General features: G+C 50.4%; 4 protein-coding genes across 7 annotated transcripts; 2 read left to right on the top strand and 2 right to left on the bottom strand.

Moving 5' to 3' along the window:
* Positions 1-376: 376 nt before the first annotated feature.
* On the bottom strand, positions 377-4,404 carry slc30a8 (solute carrier family 30 member 8). 2 transcript variants are annotated; one of them, XM_029167467.3, is made up of 10 exons: positions 4,003-4,404; positions 3,777-3,852; positions 2,759-2,925; positions 2,504-2,650; positions 2,153-2,306; positions 1,803-1,945; positions 1,526-1,638; positions 1,290-1,395; positions 1,084-1,218; positions 377-992 (listed from the first exon to the last, which is right to left on the bottom strand). In XM_029167467.3, the coding sequence occupies exons 1-10, from the start codon at positions 4,031-4,033 to the stop codon at positions 847-849; spliced, it is 1,218 nt and encodes a 405-aa protein (XP_029023300.1). In that variant the 5' UTR covers positions 4,034-4,404; the 3' UTR covers positions 377-846. The 2 variants fall into 2 exon arrangements, with proteins under 2 accessions (XP_029023300.1, XP_029023301.1); XM_029167468.3 differs by having other exon boundaries at positions 4,020-4,404.
* Positions 4,405-4,762: 358 nt separating this feature from the next.
* On the top strand, positions 4,763-7,612 carry LOC114865933 (glutamate-rich protein 4-like). Its single transcript, XM_029167472.2, has 2 exons — positions 4,763-5,765; positions 6,759-7,612. The coding sequence occupies exons 1-2, from the start codon at positions 5,601-5,603 to the stop codon at positions 7,056-7,058; spliced, it is 465 nt and encodes a 154-aa protein (XP_029023305.1). The 5' UTR covers positions 4,763-5,600; the 3' UTR covers positions 7,059-7,612.
* On the bottom strand, positions 5,759-8,684 carry si:ch211-153f2.3 (protein FAM167A). 3 transcript variants are annotated; one of them, XR_008696125.1, is made up of 3 exons: positions 8,165-8,677; positions 7,815-8,057; positions 7,531-7,698 (listed from the first exon to the last, which is right to left on the bottom strand). XR_008696125.1 is itself a non-coding variant. In XM_055512877.1 (2 exons), exons 1-2 carry the CDS (start codon positions 8,558-8,560, stop codon positions 6,377-6,379), a joined length of 420 nt encoding a protein of 139 aa, XP_055368852.1. In that variant the 5' UTR covers positions 8,561-8,684; the 3' UTR covers positions 5,759-6,376. The 3 variants fall into 3 exon arrangements, 2 of the variants coding, with proteins under 2 accessions (XP_055368852.1, XP_029023304.1); XM_055512877.1 differs by lacking the exons at positions 7,531-7,698; positions 7,815-8,057 and adding an exon at positions 5,759-6,400 and having other exon boundaries at positions 8,165-8,684; XM_029167471.3 differs by having other exon boundaries at positions 7,531-8,057.
* Positions 8,685-10,277: 1,593 nt separating this feature from the next.
* Positions 10,278-15,421, top strand: rad21b (RAD21 cohesin complex component b). The gene is made up of 14 exons (XM_029167521.3): positions 10,278-10,417; positions 11,377-11,573; positions 11,668-11,797; positions 11,902-12,001; positions 12,116-12,222; positions 12,299-12,508; positions 12,622-12,744; positions 12,835-12,963; positions 13,099-13,322; positions 13,422-13,575; positions 13,716-13,861; positions 13,952-14,143; positions 14,269-14,352; positions 14,623-15,421. The coding sequence occupies exons 2-14, from the start codon at positions 11,430-11,432 to the stop codon at positions 14,812-14,814; spliced, it is 1,935 nt and encodes a 644-aa protein (XP_029023354.1). The 5' UTR covers positions 10,278-10,417; positions 11,377-11,429; the 3' UTR covers positions 14,815-15,421.
* The last annotated feature ends 24 nt before the right edge of the window (positions 15,422-15,445 follow it).

Here is a 15,445-nt window from a genome sequence, read left to right as displayed (position 1 = left end):
ACAAGCCAGACGCGTGTCACTTGTTATTAATGATGCCCTTGACTGTGCTACTGTAGCTCAGGACCCCCCGCGGCCCCCACCGCAGGACACAGGAGGCCGGAAGAAGGTCACTGCCAACGAGCCGTAAACACTTGTGTCGGTGGCCCCGGTGCCCGGTCGACCCCCCGGTGCTTCAACGGGCTCAAGGTCAAGAGACGGACGGCCGGTAACGGGGACCGACGTGGCCCTGAAGACACAGATCCATCTCTACACTTGTTGCCCGGCAACCGAGCAGCTGCTTCGGCAGGATGGGGTTAAACGGAAACCGTGCGTTTGTCACAAAGGATTTCACGACACTGTACATCAAACTTCAAAAAGCCAAACTCGTGAGAGAATGTGTGAAAAAAGGAATATTTTATTGAATAATTCATCTCAGCATGTACCTTACAACTGTACAAAAGCAGTGAAGAGACATTTGATCACGTATAAATACACTTGATTCCTCCCACATACAGCACTGAAATATCCTTTGGTCTATATTTGTGAGCCACACACTGTGCAGATGGATCCTGTGTGTTATGTTGACACATTGGAACTATACTCAAACTGTACTTTAGCACCAGACTGAATGCTTCCTATGAAGGTACACAACCAAGGGGTTAGTACTTTTAGAAGAGTGAACAGAAGAATAAATAGGCAGTTAAGTCAAAAACGACCATGTATCAAACAGAAAACATTGGTTTCTATTAAAAACTAAATCATGAGTGTTAAGGTTCTAAAACTCCACACAGCAGGAAGCCGATCCGGATTCAGACGCGTTCCAGGAGCCAGTACCGGCTGCCCTCAGGCCGCGCCCACAGAAGGTTCCTACATCTTGGGGTCTTCGCACAGAACACAGCCGGGCTTCAGGTCGGCTTCTCTCTCCATCTGGATGGTAACGGAGTGGAAGTTGTAGGAGGAGAAACAGGCCTGGGTCATTTCCCTGAGGACCGTCTGAGCATCCGCCGAGTCGTCTGTGGAGGAGAGAGAGAGAGCGAGCGAGCGAGGGAAATGACACCAAGCACGCGTTCCGACGGGCGTCAGAGGGGTCTCGTCCCGTCTCACCTATGGCTACATGTGCCGACAGCATGACCTGGTTCATGGTGAGCGCCCAGATGTGCAGGTTGTGCACCGCCGTCACCCCCTTGACCGCGAGCAGGCCTTGACGAACCTCGCGGTACCGCACCCCCGACGGAGCGCCTGAACCGAGCGTGGGAAGAATGAGACGAGCCGCAGGCACGAGAGCGTGGAGCAATGGACACGAGCCTCACCTTCCATCAGAACCACCACGATGTCTCTCATGATGGTAAACGTTGTGCACAAGACCAGTATTGAGAACAGAAAGGTGCAGATGGGGTCGGCCATCTTGTATTCAGGCTGAAAAACAGAAAGCGACTGCTTATCTGCCTGAGAGCACTTAATGAAGCCATGAGAAGGGCCCTACGTGACGAGGAGCTATCAGTCGCTCATGCATTCGCAGCGTCCACGCGGCACAGAGGGACCTCACCTTGAAGAAGATGATGACGGCGCTGACGAGCACGCTGAGGCTCTGCAGCAGGTCTCCCACCACGTGGACGAAGGCCGCCCTCACGCTGGCGTTGGCCTGCTTGGCCCTGCGCCCTGTCAGGAGACCAACAGCAGCGCGCTAAGGAGCGCTGTACGTTCTACTGCGAGGTCACGATGGGGGCGGCGCCCCCTGCAGGGCGTGTTCGGTCACAGCAGAACCGCTCACGGGGATTGATCCGTTAATTGTTTCAGTCGTGTTTAATTGAGCGGGCACGAACCGTTATTTTGCTCCGCGTCCACATGGCCGTTGCTGGAGACGTGACCGCATCCTCTCCCCTTCTTGTGAGCGTGGCCGTGGCCTTGCGAGCTGAGCCCCCCGTGACTGTGGCCGTGGCCAGACTGGTGAAGGGTGAGGGCCATGCTGTGGGCACAGGGTTCGTCATATGATCAGTGTGCGAAAGCGCTGCAACACAAGATTCTTTGAAACCACCTCAACGCGCCATAAAACTGGATTTAGTGCGGCTATTGTGTGTGTGCTGGCTTTAATTAAAGCATAAATATTTATAAGACACACTGTGCACTGATGGAAGCCGTATAAATGAGGAGTGTGTGTATATATTTCGCTCACATAATATTGGCCAACACAGCACAGCCCGAGGTAATGAGCATGACCGTGCCCTCGATGGTGTAGTCATCACTGATGAGGCGCTCCACGGCCAGGTAAACCAGCACTCCCGTTACCAGCCAGATGGTCAGAACCGACAGCAGCGCGCCCAGGATCTCTGCACGGGCCAGAAGCGGAGCCGGGTCGGAACGCGGCGCGAATGACAAACGCCCACAGGAAGGAAACAGGAGGTTACGACACGAGGAGGCCACAATTAGACTCAAACCCATGCACCAGTCAAGTGCAGGCGATACGGGTCCAAACGCCATAGATGTGGGTGCGATTGGATGTTGGGTGGCGCCGGCGGCCCGGTACCTGCTCGGTGCCAGCCGTAGCTCAGCTTGTGCGTGGCCCGTCTGGAGGAGAGCCACAGGGACAACAGGCTGATGATGAAGCTGAGCAGGTCCACCAGCAGGTGGGCGGCGTCCGTCATTACCGCGAGGCTGCCGGCGAAATACCCGCCTGCGGGGAGGATTAACGGGTGAGCAGACGGAGAGCGAGCCGCGACGGAGGGAGCGGGGAGGAATGCCAGAGGTGAGAAATTAGCCAAGAACCCGAGGGGCGACTCACCGGTGGTTTCACCGACCATGAAAACCAGGCAGATGACGGAGACCACGTACAGCCGCTTCCTGGCGACCTGCTTCTCCCGTTCCCGGTCCTCCTGAGCGTGGCTGTTGTCATGGCAATGGCTGATGGCGCCGGGCCCGCCTCGGAGCGCGGCCTCCTGCTTGGACGCACTGGAGGAGCGTGGGATGAGAGGGGTATCCATTCAGCGTTAGCTTCTCTCGTTTGGTTGTTTTAAAACCTGGACACGTGCGTTTACAACCTTCTCATTGCTCTCAAAATGAGAGAGCTCTGTTAAAAAAAAAAAAAACTCAATCCAAGAGAAAGGTTCATTCTCAGAGTGTTGGTCTGTTTGTGGTGTTTGTGGCCAGAGGCTTTAGCTACAACGTTTCCAGGTCAGATTCAGGATGGAAAAACTAATTTATTTTAATTTAAACACACATACACACATATACATACATGTTTTAGGATGTTTTTAATTCAGTACTGGTGTATTAAAACATTAAACGGGATCTTTAGCGCTGGTAAAGTAAAGTAGTGAACCAACAGCGTTCCCAGAATTCTTATGATCAAAAGGAAAGGTCACCAAACGATCAAGTAATCGCACAATCACGGTCTCGCCAGGAAACAAAGACGTTCATCAGAGCCAAGGTCCAACTCACACGCGATCATCCAGTCACTACTCCACTAATCAGGTCACGCTGCTTCGCCCTGTGCGCACCTCCCCGGCTTTCAGGGGGGTGACGTTAATCCCCGCAGCCCGTGTGGAAAAGCAACCGAGGGCCCGTGAGCAAAGACCGGACGCCTGCTGCACCCGGCGACCGAAAGTGGCGCAGAAATGCGCTTTTTTTCCCACGGTGAGCACTAAACACGCAGTCTGTGCGTGTAATGCGTCACTAATTCGTGTCTCGCCGCGCGATTAAAGCAACAGATACCGGAGTAGTAAACTTTTAGACAGACAATCGTACGTTGTTATTTTCTACATTGACGTGAGATTTAGCAGAAAAGTGGGAAATGCGCGTACCTTCGCTCAGCGGTGTACGTCTGCGCGGCCGTCACCAGTGGAACTCTCTCTGGGTCCGTGTTTTGGAACATGACGTCTTGGAGCAAATCAGATATAAAAAAATATGAATATAAAAATACAAAAAAACTTAAAAATCGAAAAAAAAAATCAAAACGTAAAACTAACGCTTCTAAGCTTTAAATGTAAAGTTTAAACTGTACGATAAACTTAGTTAAAGCGAACGAACTTCGTTGAAATTGCAACCTAATCCTGTTCATTCACGCGCAGCTTCTATTTGTAGTGATGGTGATCTTCGGGGTTTCTCGCGTCTGCTGAACATCCTCTCAGACCGAGCAGCTGAATGCTTCGTGCAGCCTTGTGACCCACACCGTTCGAACCGTGTGCAAATTGCATTGCCGACCGCAGCGGACGAGGGGAGACGCCGCGGCCCGCAGTGATTCAATTACGTCTCGGCGCAGCGCCGGCGGCTGCGAATCACCTGCCAGGCCCTATTAACGCAGGCGACGCAACTGTCGTTTGCGCCATGGGTTAAACCCGTTGGAGCAATCAGCTGATGGTGGCTGATTTGGGAGCTGTTCATCATTTAAAGAGCCGGCGGGGCATTGTTCCGTCAATGAGCGACTAATGCGGTGCCGCCCACCTCCAGCCGGCACTTAACGGCTGCGCAATCAAACTGTGCGCCGTGCGCTACTGTCACATGATCGCCTCCCTCTAAATCCGCTCCGGGTGAAAGGTATTTGTTTAAATCGGCTGTGGTCGCATCACCGTCAACCGGTGTCTGTGGTGCAGCAGAGAAAAGGCGTTGACGAGGCCGAAAGTAGTTGCGACGCCTCCGAACCTGAGCTGAGCGAAGTCAACTATCAGAGGAGCTCATGGAGAGTTTGAAGACTTTATTCCAACATTGACCACAGGGTGGAGACATTGAGCCACACACAAACATACAACGTTTGTTGTCTTATATATATAATACCTATATATATACTTTACTTATTGTTTCTTTAGCAATGAGCTGACAAAATGTGAGTGTGTGGTAAAGATGTGGTTTAATTTATTGTAAGTGTTATAATTTATAACACTTGTTCCTTTGGGGATTACTATTATTTGGGGTGATTACCCCTGTGACTCTACAGCTTGTATCGCTTACATCAGAGCTCCTCTGTTTCTTCAGACAGTGCTGCTTTTTTTAATTCTAGTGACGTTTGTCGTCTTTTACCCTAAAAATAGCTTCTAGTGTGTTGGGTCTATTTCGGTGTTTTGGGCGCCAAGGCGCTGTGAATGGATGGGGCCGTGGGGTTGCCAGGTTGCAGAGTGAGGGAGGAACGGCACAAGGAGGGTTAGTTACACATGGCTGTTCACACTGTTCCTGAGATCCTGACCCTGCGGCGGGTGGATCGCCGAGTCCACACGAACCCAGCTCACGCTGTGCCGCAGTGTTTGGAGGATACACAACCCCCGTTACCGTGGCAACCGCCCGCATCCGCTTGCTTTGTATGTGAAGGCCAGCGACAAGGCTCCAAAAGTGGTAAACAGCTCCGGGCCAGGAATCTGGACAATTCACTGACGTCAGACCCGCTCCGTCACGTGCATGCTCAAGTGACACCAGTTAACTTTGCTGTGGAGCTGGGGGTGGTGGGGGGTGTCGGACAGCAAGAAACGAGGGGGGAGACAGGACGAGTGTGAAAGAGCAGAACGAGAGGGCGAGCGCCTCATAAGTGGCCACAAGAGCCGGGGGATCTCACAACAGACGCATCTGACGAGGCTGCGGCCGAAAAGGCGTCTAACACCGACGAAGGCTGCGAACGCTGAGGATTTAGCTGAAGAACCATGATGGAAGTGGTCCTCACCAGGCTGCGGGACTTCTCCTGCAAGACCTCCACCTTCGAGGCAGCCGAGCGAAGCAGCTGCAGGGACCCTCCGGGCAGCAGCGAGCGTGTCACAGGCTCCAGGCTGGACATTGAGAGTGCGCTGGCCTGGCTGCGCAGGGAGCTGGTAGGAAAAAACACACTGCACGCGTTCCGAACAGTTACGTAAAACTGTCAAATGTGGAGGCAACGGGAAGTGTTTTATGCATCGGTTGTGTTCATACTTAAAGCAAAAAGATATTTAAATTCAAATGAATAATATAATTAACATGGTGAATTGAGAGTGAATGACAAAAACAACATGGATTTAAATTGAAGCCCCGTCTCCCGTCATAAAGGCTGTGTGGACATGTGTCCACGTGTGTGGCTCATTGTCACGTCCTAATACATCACTTGGCATTTGGTGCATTCACCCGGACAGCTCGTCATGGCAACCAGGAGTCCTGAGCACATAGAGACGGTGTGGACCTGACGGGCAGCAAAGACAAAGGCGTCCTGGTCCGTTTAATAACAGGCCTCTGGAGATCAGCAGCAGCGGCAGCAGCGCCTCCTTATCACTGTGTTTAAGTCACTTTAGAAACTGTTCTCAAGCCTGTTGATTCTCACATCGCAGTCTTTTGATCATCACTGTAAAAGTAACGCATGAATTGTGTCTTTGAACTGTGAGGGTGAGTAAACTGCTCCGGCTCCTCGTGCACCTGCGCCTCCAGCTCCGACACAGGAAAGTTCACGTCTCCTTCACAAAGGCCGTTCAAACCGCCGCTGTAATTAACAGAGAAAAGAAATGCAGATTGGCCCAGAGGGATGTGTTATTGTGCTCGACGTTCCTGCTGCTTGGGGCAAACTTGGATTCTGAGGGTTTTATTTTAGGACGGTGGCCATCAGACAGACGCTCATGAAAAGGACAGGGAAAGATGCATTTGCATTTAAAAGACGGCATCCCTCAGATGAAATGGCTTTGGCTGCTCACTGGGCACCAACCTGCTCAACATCATTAGGAAACTCTGAAGTTCAGTTTCTGGTCTCCTATTGTATTTGGTCCTTTGTGCTTTGCTCTCTATTCATTAGTGAACACAGCTAGAAAATGTAAACGCTCAACAGACGTGTGCTCTGTTTGCAGATGGAGATGCGTTCCCAGGACCAAGCTCTGGTCCGGCAGCTGATGGAGCTTCACACCGGCATCCAGGAGCTGAAGCAGGAGCTGTCTGAGGAGGAGGAGGAGGAGGAGGAGGAGGAGGAGGAGGAAGAGGAGGAGGAGGAGGAGGACGGCAGCTGCTGGGACTCTGAGAGTGAGCGTGGAAGCGGCAGCCTCGGCTCCAGCTCGGGGGACGGAGGCTTCGCCCTCCTGAAAAGGCCGCGGCCCCGGTACTCGGCCGTGCTGTGGAGGAGGACGCTGAGCAGGAGAAGCTCCGCGCCCTGAGAATTCAACGCACACGCAGGAAATCAGCTCCTCGGTGAGAGCAGCGGCAGTAACAAGGTGAAGTTAAAGAGGAATGGACTCGAAACTTCCTGCTGTAGGTTCACGTCCTCGTCCCAGAGAAAGTCGGACTATTCTGACTATATGTTCGTTTAATTATAAACTTTTTAGTCTTTGTGAAGATGCTCCATCAACTTATTGTGTATTATAACCAAACTATGTAAGTAGAAATGAATATATTTTCTAAAAGGTGTTTTTTAATGGAGTTTAGTTACATCACTGTCTTCCTGTAAATATTTTTAAATGCCTCTGACTGTGTGTGATCGACACTGTAAACGTGGTGGATCGTGTGTTTTGTGTTACTGTTGCGTGGAGGCTCGCTCATCGTTCTAGATTTTATGAATCGAAATGAAAAGTGGCCGGCGAAGCAACATGTTGATGCATGCGGTGACGTGTGAGATAGAAACAAGGCCGCGTTGTTGCATGTATTTATTAGCCACGTGCGCTGCAGCAGTGACACAAACATGTGCATCAGCCGAATAAAGCCACCGACACGACTCTGACTCCTCACTCTTCACATTCGTAGCCTGTCTCTTCACAGGCCTCACAGGGAAAAGAACAAACAGGCTTCAGCAGCTCAACCCTGCAAAAGTGCAAAAAGAGAAAAGAACAGGTCTGACACGGACGAGCACATTGTGCTCCTCCGTCTCCACACAGGAAACTTTTCAGTCCTGCATCTGCGCCTCTTTGTTACTTTGCCTCGTTTTGTTGACTCTGATCTACTATCGGCAGCGCGTGCTGCGGCGGCTCCAGTTGCAGGGACCTCTTTCCCGTTCGTCCGCGGGTCCTCTGTCGCCTCCTCCCCGTGCTCCTCCTCTGCTAGCGCTGCTCGCCCCCCTCCGCCTCCGCGCCCCCGACGCTCTCCCTCCTCAGCCGCTGGATCTCCGTGTTGAGCCCCAGCAGAGTCTGCGCCAGCTGCACGTCCTGCGAGCGCATTTCCAGCTGCACGGCCGCCGCAGAGCCAGAAACGGCAATTACAGCTACGACTGCATTCGGCAACATCAACAGAGCGCGGCAGCTCATGAAAGTGCGATGGAAGCCGCTCCTACCAGTTCGGAGCGCAGCCAGGTGATGGCTCCGTCGATCTGCGCCCTCCGCAGCTCCTCGTTGGCCTGGTAACTCCGGCCCACGCCGAGCGGCCTGACGGGGGGTCCGGAGCCCGGGGCCCCGACCCTCGACTCCCCCGTGGTCCTGAAGGCGTGGATGAGCTTGTTCTTGATGTTCTCCAGGACCATGGTGGACAGCGTGTCCTCGCTGTGACTGTCCCGGTCCATGCTGGGGGGTAGGAAGGTGCCGGCAGGTGCCGTAGCGAGCGAGCGAGCGAGCGAGCGGCCCCTCACTTGGTTTCGCGCTAGAAAAGACTCACATGAAACCTTCGGGGAGCTTCGTTTTCCTCCAACTTTATGAAGTCCTCTCTCCGGGCCGGTCCGCCCTCTCCCCCGCATGTGAGCGAGACTCCACAGCTCAGGATTCAAATGATCCCTTTGCTGCCTGGTGCCGAACTGCCCTGTTTTGTCATTGTTACTATGGAGAAACAGTCCTCCGCCCGCGTGCCCCCTTACACCTCCCCCTCCTGGTAACCCTCAGAAGAATGGTGGAAGATCTCGGACAAAGACTATTGTTGCCTCCAAAAGGACCTGAAAAGACGGCTCCAACCACTGCCACCTCACCCCCCCCCCCTCTTTTCCCTGCTTGCCTCTCTATCTTTCTTCCCAGTCAATCCCACCCCCATACAAGTCCAGTGTGAGAAATGTGTAGTGAGTTGGGACAAAGTGCCCATCTGCAAACCCGTGTGTGTCTGCGTGTGCGCTGCATGTACAGCACACACAAAATCCATCAAACCCCCGGCGGACCTCGCTAAATAAGACCTGCTTGTCAGCTTAGGAGACAGACAAGTGGAGCGGGGAGGGAGCTCCAGCCCCGGTGTTAGCCGATTCAGACGCACAAAGGCCGTCTGCCGGTGAAATATAACCAGGCTCTTTGTGCACAAGTTAAGTCCGTTCCCTGTGGGACGTGTGGGACGGCTTTTGGCAACACTTCCAAGTCTTCTCCCCTGATTTGTGTGCAGAAATGAGACAGGGGTCTAGTATATTTCCCTGCATAACGTATGGGTCTGGCTGCAGGAAGCAGAGGAGCACATCAGCCAGTCGATGCGTTGGAGGGTAATTCTTTACTCGGAGGAGGTGTTTGGCTCTTTGTCACAATAAACAAAGAGGTGCAGTGTCTGTTACTCAGTGTGAAAGAGTGATGCTTCCAGCCAAGCCCTGCTTCACATAATCGATCGATAAACAAATGGCTTTGATTTGAAACTCAGTCATACAATAATCTGTAATCTGTAGAGGTGGACGGATGATGATGTGGGGAGAGGGGAGACAGCGCGATTCACTGGTGGGAGCTCACGGGACGTGAGCTATGACTCCATTTGTGCGGAGATCAGTGGAGGGTGAAAAGCGGATGGATGGATCAGGCCGTCGGTCCTGAAGGTCAAGGAAGCTGGATGACATGCGACAAACAAGCAGAGACTGAAGGTTTGGTGATAGAGCAGCAGTGCAGGTTACAGCAGCACAGATGCTGCTCCTTCAGTCACAGCTGCTCAAACACAGCACATCCTGCTAATAAACCAATATATCGTCCATATCTGCATATGATCGACTGCTTTACTTTTGCTGCCGCCCGGTGGTGTTTGCTTTTTGAAGGTCAACATAATCTGGTTCATTCACAAAGTTGATACTAATAAATGTCAGATGAAATGCTGAATTAGCGACATTTGCGTTTAGAAAAGGCTGTGAGACAGAGCGACAGACACAGGAAAAAAGGGACAGAGTAGAAGGGAAACCTGAGAGGGATCCAACAAAAGGCGGTGCAAGTTGAGTGTCGTTAAAGAAACCTGTCAAAGGAAAATAGGACACACAGGGAGAGCAATTTGGGCTTTCTCCGCTCTCCTGCAGTTTAATGTTTCCACGTCTACAAATAACTTTGTAGTTAAACTTTTTTATACTTTTAAACTTCACAATTTCTATTTGTATGAATAAACATAAAGTTTCTCAAACTGATGCAGAGAACACAGAAACTTTAAAGAGCACGTTTGAACGTCGTGTTACGTTCAGGTACAGAGTCTGCGCCTCCTCCTGTTGGACCGAACACAATATCCCAGCATGCCTCTCTCTCTCTCTCTCTCTCTCATCAGCACCGCTCTGCAGCCCCACAGAGGCCGCCATCTTGTTTGTTCAGGCGGAGGAGGGGTGGGGGGAAGCGGCCCCCGGCAGCCCAGCATCAAGGGTGAAGCAGAAAACGGAGAACCGGTGAGTCGTTCGCGTTTTGATCCCCGGTGAGAACGTTGTAAATGGGCAGATACGACCCATGAACGTCCATCTGCGGCTTCGGCTGCTGGAACAGAACGACGCTCACCTGTCGTCGCCTGTCAGTGACATTAACTGTTATTAACGACGGGGTCGAAACGTTTCTAAATATCTGTTTATTAAAAATCTGATTATTAATTCGACTGTTAAGAATGACTTTCTTATCACCTGACAGTCAGTGTTTATCGGCCCCATGAAGCAAACCGACAAACAAGACAACAAAATAAAATCGATATCACATTAAACACTGTTTAAAAGTGCAAGTGTCAGGTTAACAGTCGTATGCAACTCATTTATTTCACCTTGTTTTTTTTAATTAGTTAATAAATTATTTTCAAAGTAATAAACTGCCAGTTCAGTTATAATTTAGTTCAACACTTGTTTAAAAAAACCCTTAATATGTAAATAAAGATGGATCATTGAGTGACATGGAGCAGCTCATCGAGAGTTTTCAGGAACTTTAAAGTTTAATCATCATATTGTGAAAGTTTCTCACTTCATCCGCTGCTGCAGGACAGAAAGAGCTCAGAGTAACAATCGTCTAAACATCTGTCAGGTCCCATAAGAACTTGGCGCTCCTCATTTGCTGATGAACACAGTGTGGAGCAAGCCTTTTGTCCCAGTTGCTGGTGAAGCTCTGCACCGCCTAGTGGACGGGGTCCACGGGGCTCCATGCTCTGCCACGCAGCCATTAACAGACGTCTCAATTAATCAGCTGTCACCCTGCTATGAACCGCATTCTTTCGCCCTCTTTAACCAGACAACCATATCTCCATCGAGCTCCGGGCGACTCAATGCATGTGTCCATTGAGCTGCCGCGCTTTGTCTGTCTATTCATAGCGTTCATTTCGCTCATGAACAGCGTGTTGATTCCCCCGATCCGTTGTTTTTCTCCCCCCCAGGCCTCACACCCTCCCCCTCCCCTCTCCCCTGGCGGTGGGGGGACGCTGAGGCCATGTTCTACGCCCACTTCGTCCTCAGCAAACGTGGGCCGCTGGCCAAAATCTGGCTGGCGGCTCACTGGGACAAGAAGCTGACCAAGGCCCACGTGTTTGAGTGCAACCTGGAGAGCAGCGTGGAGAGCATCATCTCACCCAAGGTCGTGTACAGGGAGATTAAACCCAAGACTAGTCACCATGTAAATCACTACATTTGCAGTATTTCACAGTGTTTTAAATTTATCATTACCGCAGGTGAAAATGGCCCTACGAACATCAGGGCACCTGCTGCTGGGGGTGGTGAGGATTTACCACCGGAAAGCCAAGTACCTGCTGGCAGACTGTAACGAGGCCTTCATCAAGATCAAGATGGCGTTCAGACCAGGTTGTGATGACTGGACCTCATATAAATCATGTCCAGTCTTCCAGAACACCACCAGAGGTGACTCCATCTATCTCTCTGTGTTCTCTCAAATCCTCTTGTTTCAGGTGTGGTGGATCTACCAGAGGAAAACAGAGAGGCAGCCTACAACGCCATTACTCTACCCGAGGAGTTTCACGACTTTGACCAGCCTCTACCAGACCTGGAGTGAGTCCTCTGCTGGCAGAAAACATCCAACAAGCACATTAGATTTGAGAAGACATGCTATGAATTCTGGATAAATGCTGAACTAGCTGTGTGGTGTTTTGATATCTTTGATAGTGATATTGACGTGGCTCATCAGTTCAACTTGAACCAGAGCAGAGTGGAGGAGATCACCATGAGGGAGGAGGTGGGCAACCTCAACCTGCTGCAGGACAATGACTTCGGTAGGCATCCTTTACTGAGCCTGCGTCATTCTCAGCAACGTTCACTCGTGACTAACTGGGACGTTTCCTCGTGCAGCGGACTTTGGGATGGATGACCGGGAGATGATGCGCGCGGAAAGCGCATTCGAGGTGGACATCATGGGAGCGTCGGCTTCCAATCTGCTGCTGGAGGCTGAGGGTGGAGCGGACCAGATGGCCGACAAGTCTAACCACCTGGACTATGACGACCAGTACAAAGACGACTTTGGAGACAATCCCATGGAGAGCAATGAGGGAGGAATGCTGGGTAAAATCAGCTGAGCCTCTACCTGTATTGTAACATATATTTTTTCTGTAAGTGACACTGGTTTTCTGCTGACTCGTGGCTCCAACAAATTTAATAACAACGATTCTCTGTAGTGGACAAACTCCTGAGTAATGAAGATGGTGGGGGGATCTTTGACGACCCTCCTGCTGTCACAGAGAGTGTGATGATGCCTCAGGACCACGGAGACGATGACAATGATTTTGATGCCCTCTCAGGTTAGTTCACACGCTTCTATACAACTCATGTTGACATAATAGTGCAGTTGCCTCTGTATCGTGGAGCTATGTGAAACGCTGTTTTCTCAGCGGGAGCCCCAGACAGCCCAGACTCAGGCCCAACAGAGCCTCTGCCGGCCATGACCGACCAGGCAGAACAAACAGCCGTTGTTCACAACGAGGAGGAAACCTTCGCCCTGGAGCCCATCGACATCACAGGTAACGCTGCTGGTTTCCACATTTTGACAGACAGCCGAGACCAACTGAGAAGAAACAAATCCAGAAGGACAGGAGATCGAAGGAGATAAAAGATGCTGTGCTGTTGGATTTCTTTTTCTTGTATGGCCTGTGCAGTGAAGGAGACCAAGGCCAAACGCAAGAGGAAGCTGATTGTGGACAGCATTAAGGAGCTGGACAGTAAAACTATCCGTGCACAATTGTCGGACTACTCTGACATCGTCACCACCCTGGATCTGGCTCCTCCCACCAAAAAGCTGATGATGTGGAAGGAGACTGGTGGGGTCGAGAAACTGTTTTCTCTCCCCGCTCAGCCTCTGTGGAACACGAGGCTCCTCAAGGTAACGGAGATGTATTCTCTCTACCAACGTTTGATATAATCATACACACTATAGTCTTAAAACACTGTAATCTTCTCATTCCATTTTTTCCTACTCCAGATGTTCACAAGGTGCCTGACACCACTAGTACCAGATGAGCTGAGGAGGAGGAGGAAAGGTGGGGAGGCTGACAGTTTGGATGAGTTCCTCAAGGACCTGGAGAACCCAGATGTGCCTCGACAGGAAGCAGGCCACCAGCAGAGAGATGTCATTGGTAAGATACATTTTTTACTATTAAAACATTAGGTTTAATTACTAAAATAAACAGGGGAGTGATGCAATGTATTGTTGGAAGTGCTGTTGTGTTTTATATCCACGAGGGTTCTTATAACGTGTGCACCATGTGCCTTCCAGACCAGACAATCATGGAGGAGGCCAGTGCGCTGCAGACGTCAGCTGTGGAGGGCAGCAGGACGACTCTGGATGAGTCAGTCATGCCCCCTCCGTCCTCCCAGCGGGGCCTGAAACGCAAGGCCCAGGACACAGAGCCGGCCCTGCCTGTGAGTACAACTGCTGCCGCTGCACTTCTTGTCACCCTGCACTTCACTGTACGAACCCCGATTCACCTCTGCGCCACATCTTCCCTCTAGATGGGAACACTAGATCAACAGCAACTGCAGCAGGAGCAGCAAGGTTCCAGAAGCTCTGACGAGCCCCAGCAGTTGGAGTCGTCATCTAATGTAGATTTGCCCCCAGAGGAAACCACCACCAACATCAGCCAGCTGATAGAGTTAGACCTGCTCCTCGACAAGAAGAAGAACGATGATGACTCTGACTCTGAGGTGAGATGGACATGAATGATGACCTGCCTAAAGCTGGGCTACTAGTACTTTTATTTGTTTCGTCCTTAAAGTGAGCATGGACGTGAATTCTAAGCCATGCGGTAAATCCTTTGTGTTTGTGCCAGGAGGAGGAGGCACAAGGAGGAGACCAGGACCAGGAGGAGAGGAGGTGGAACAAAAGAACGCAACAGATGCTGCATGGACTCCAGGTGTGTTGTATGTGGTGTGCTATATGTTCACATCTTATTAGAAGTGGCTAAACTATGAGATGACAACACATTTCTTTAATTTGGTTAGTTGGGAAAATGTACTATTAAAATAATACAACAATATCTAGAGTTTCTCACAGTTTTAGCTCCTCACTTGCTGTTTAACCTAAAGGGAGCTCAGCCCCAGTAGAAGTACAGTACAGATGCATTTTTAATGACGACTATGCTACAGGCCTCCATTTCCTGATTCCCTTTCTCTCTCTGACACAGAGGGTGATGGCTAAAACAGGTGCCCAGTCAGTCAGCCTGCTGGACCTGTGCCGAAACAACAACAAGAAGCAGGCAGCAGCCAAGTTTTACAGCTTTCTGGTACTAAAGAAGCAGCAGGCAGTGGAGCTCGTCCAGGAGGAGCCTTACAGCGACATCATAGCTACGCCGGGGCCTCGTTTCCACATCATCTAGAAAGTAGATCTTCAGTTGTTTGTAATATTGTAATGTCAAGCAGTGGTGGGAGGAAATAGGTCTAAATAATACGGTTGCATTAAAAGAAAATTATAACTAATAATTATTAGAAAATTGAGAATTTTTATTATTATTATTTATTGTATGTACATTTGAAAAGTATGCTTTAAGATACTTTATAATGGAAAATGTTTACACAATAGTAACACTTTGGAGCTTCATTTGTTCTTCTGCTGAGAATGAGGTTAGACAAAAGGAGCATGCACCACACCACAACCAGTAACATTTAATATTTTCTGCAAATTCTTTGCCTGTTTCATGGACTGTTTATGCTGTGAACTAAACTATAGCAGTGCCCCTAAATCATCCAAAGTATATATGAATTTAAGGAAAGACTTGATTCTAAATCATGCTCATACTGCAAAAGTAAAAAACATCAATGGCTGCAATGAAATGAAGCATGTTGTGTACGTCATTAGTATATAAAATCAGTGGTCTGCTGTATATGCATCCTCTATCCTGAAACATTTCAAGACTGGACTTGCTCCAGAAGCTACTCTGTAGTGGTGTCTTACTGTTTTATCCTAAAATGACTTGAAGTGTGTGACACAGACTCTGTTAGTCTTCTGTC

Source organism: Betta splendens, chromosome 11 (assembly GCF_900634795.4).
Source record: "Betta splendens chromosome 11, fBetSpl5.4, whole genome shotgun sequence".
Taxonomy (NCBI): domain Eukaryota; kingdom Metazoa; phylum Chordata; class Actinopteri; order Anabantiformes; family Osphronemidae; genus Betta; species Betta splendens.
The sequence above is the reverse complement of the archived record's forward strand: the minus strand, read 5'-3'. Positions and strand labels throughout refer to the sequence as shown.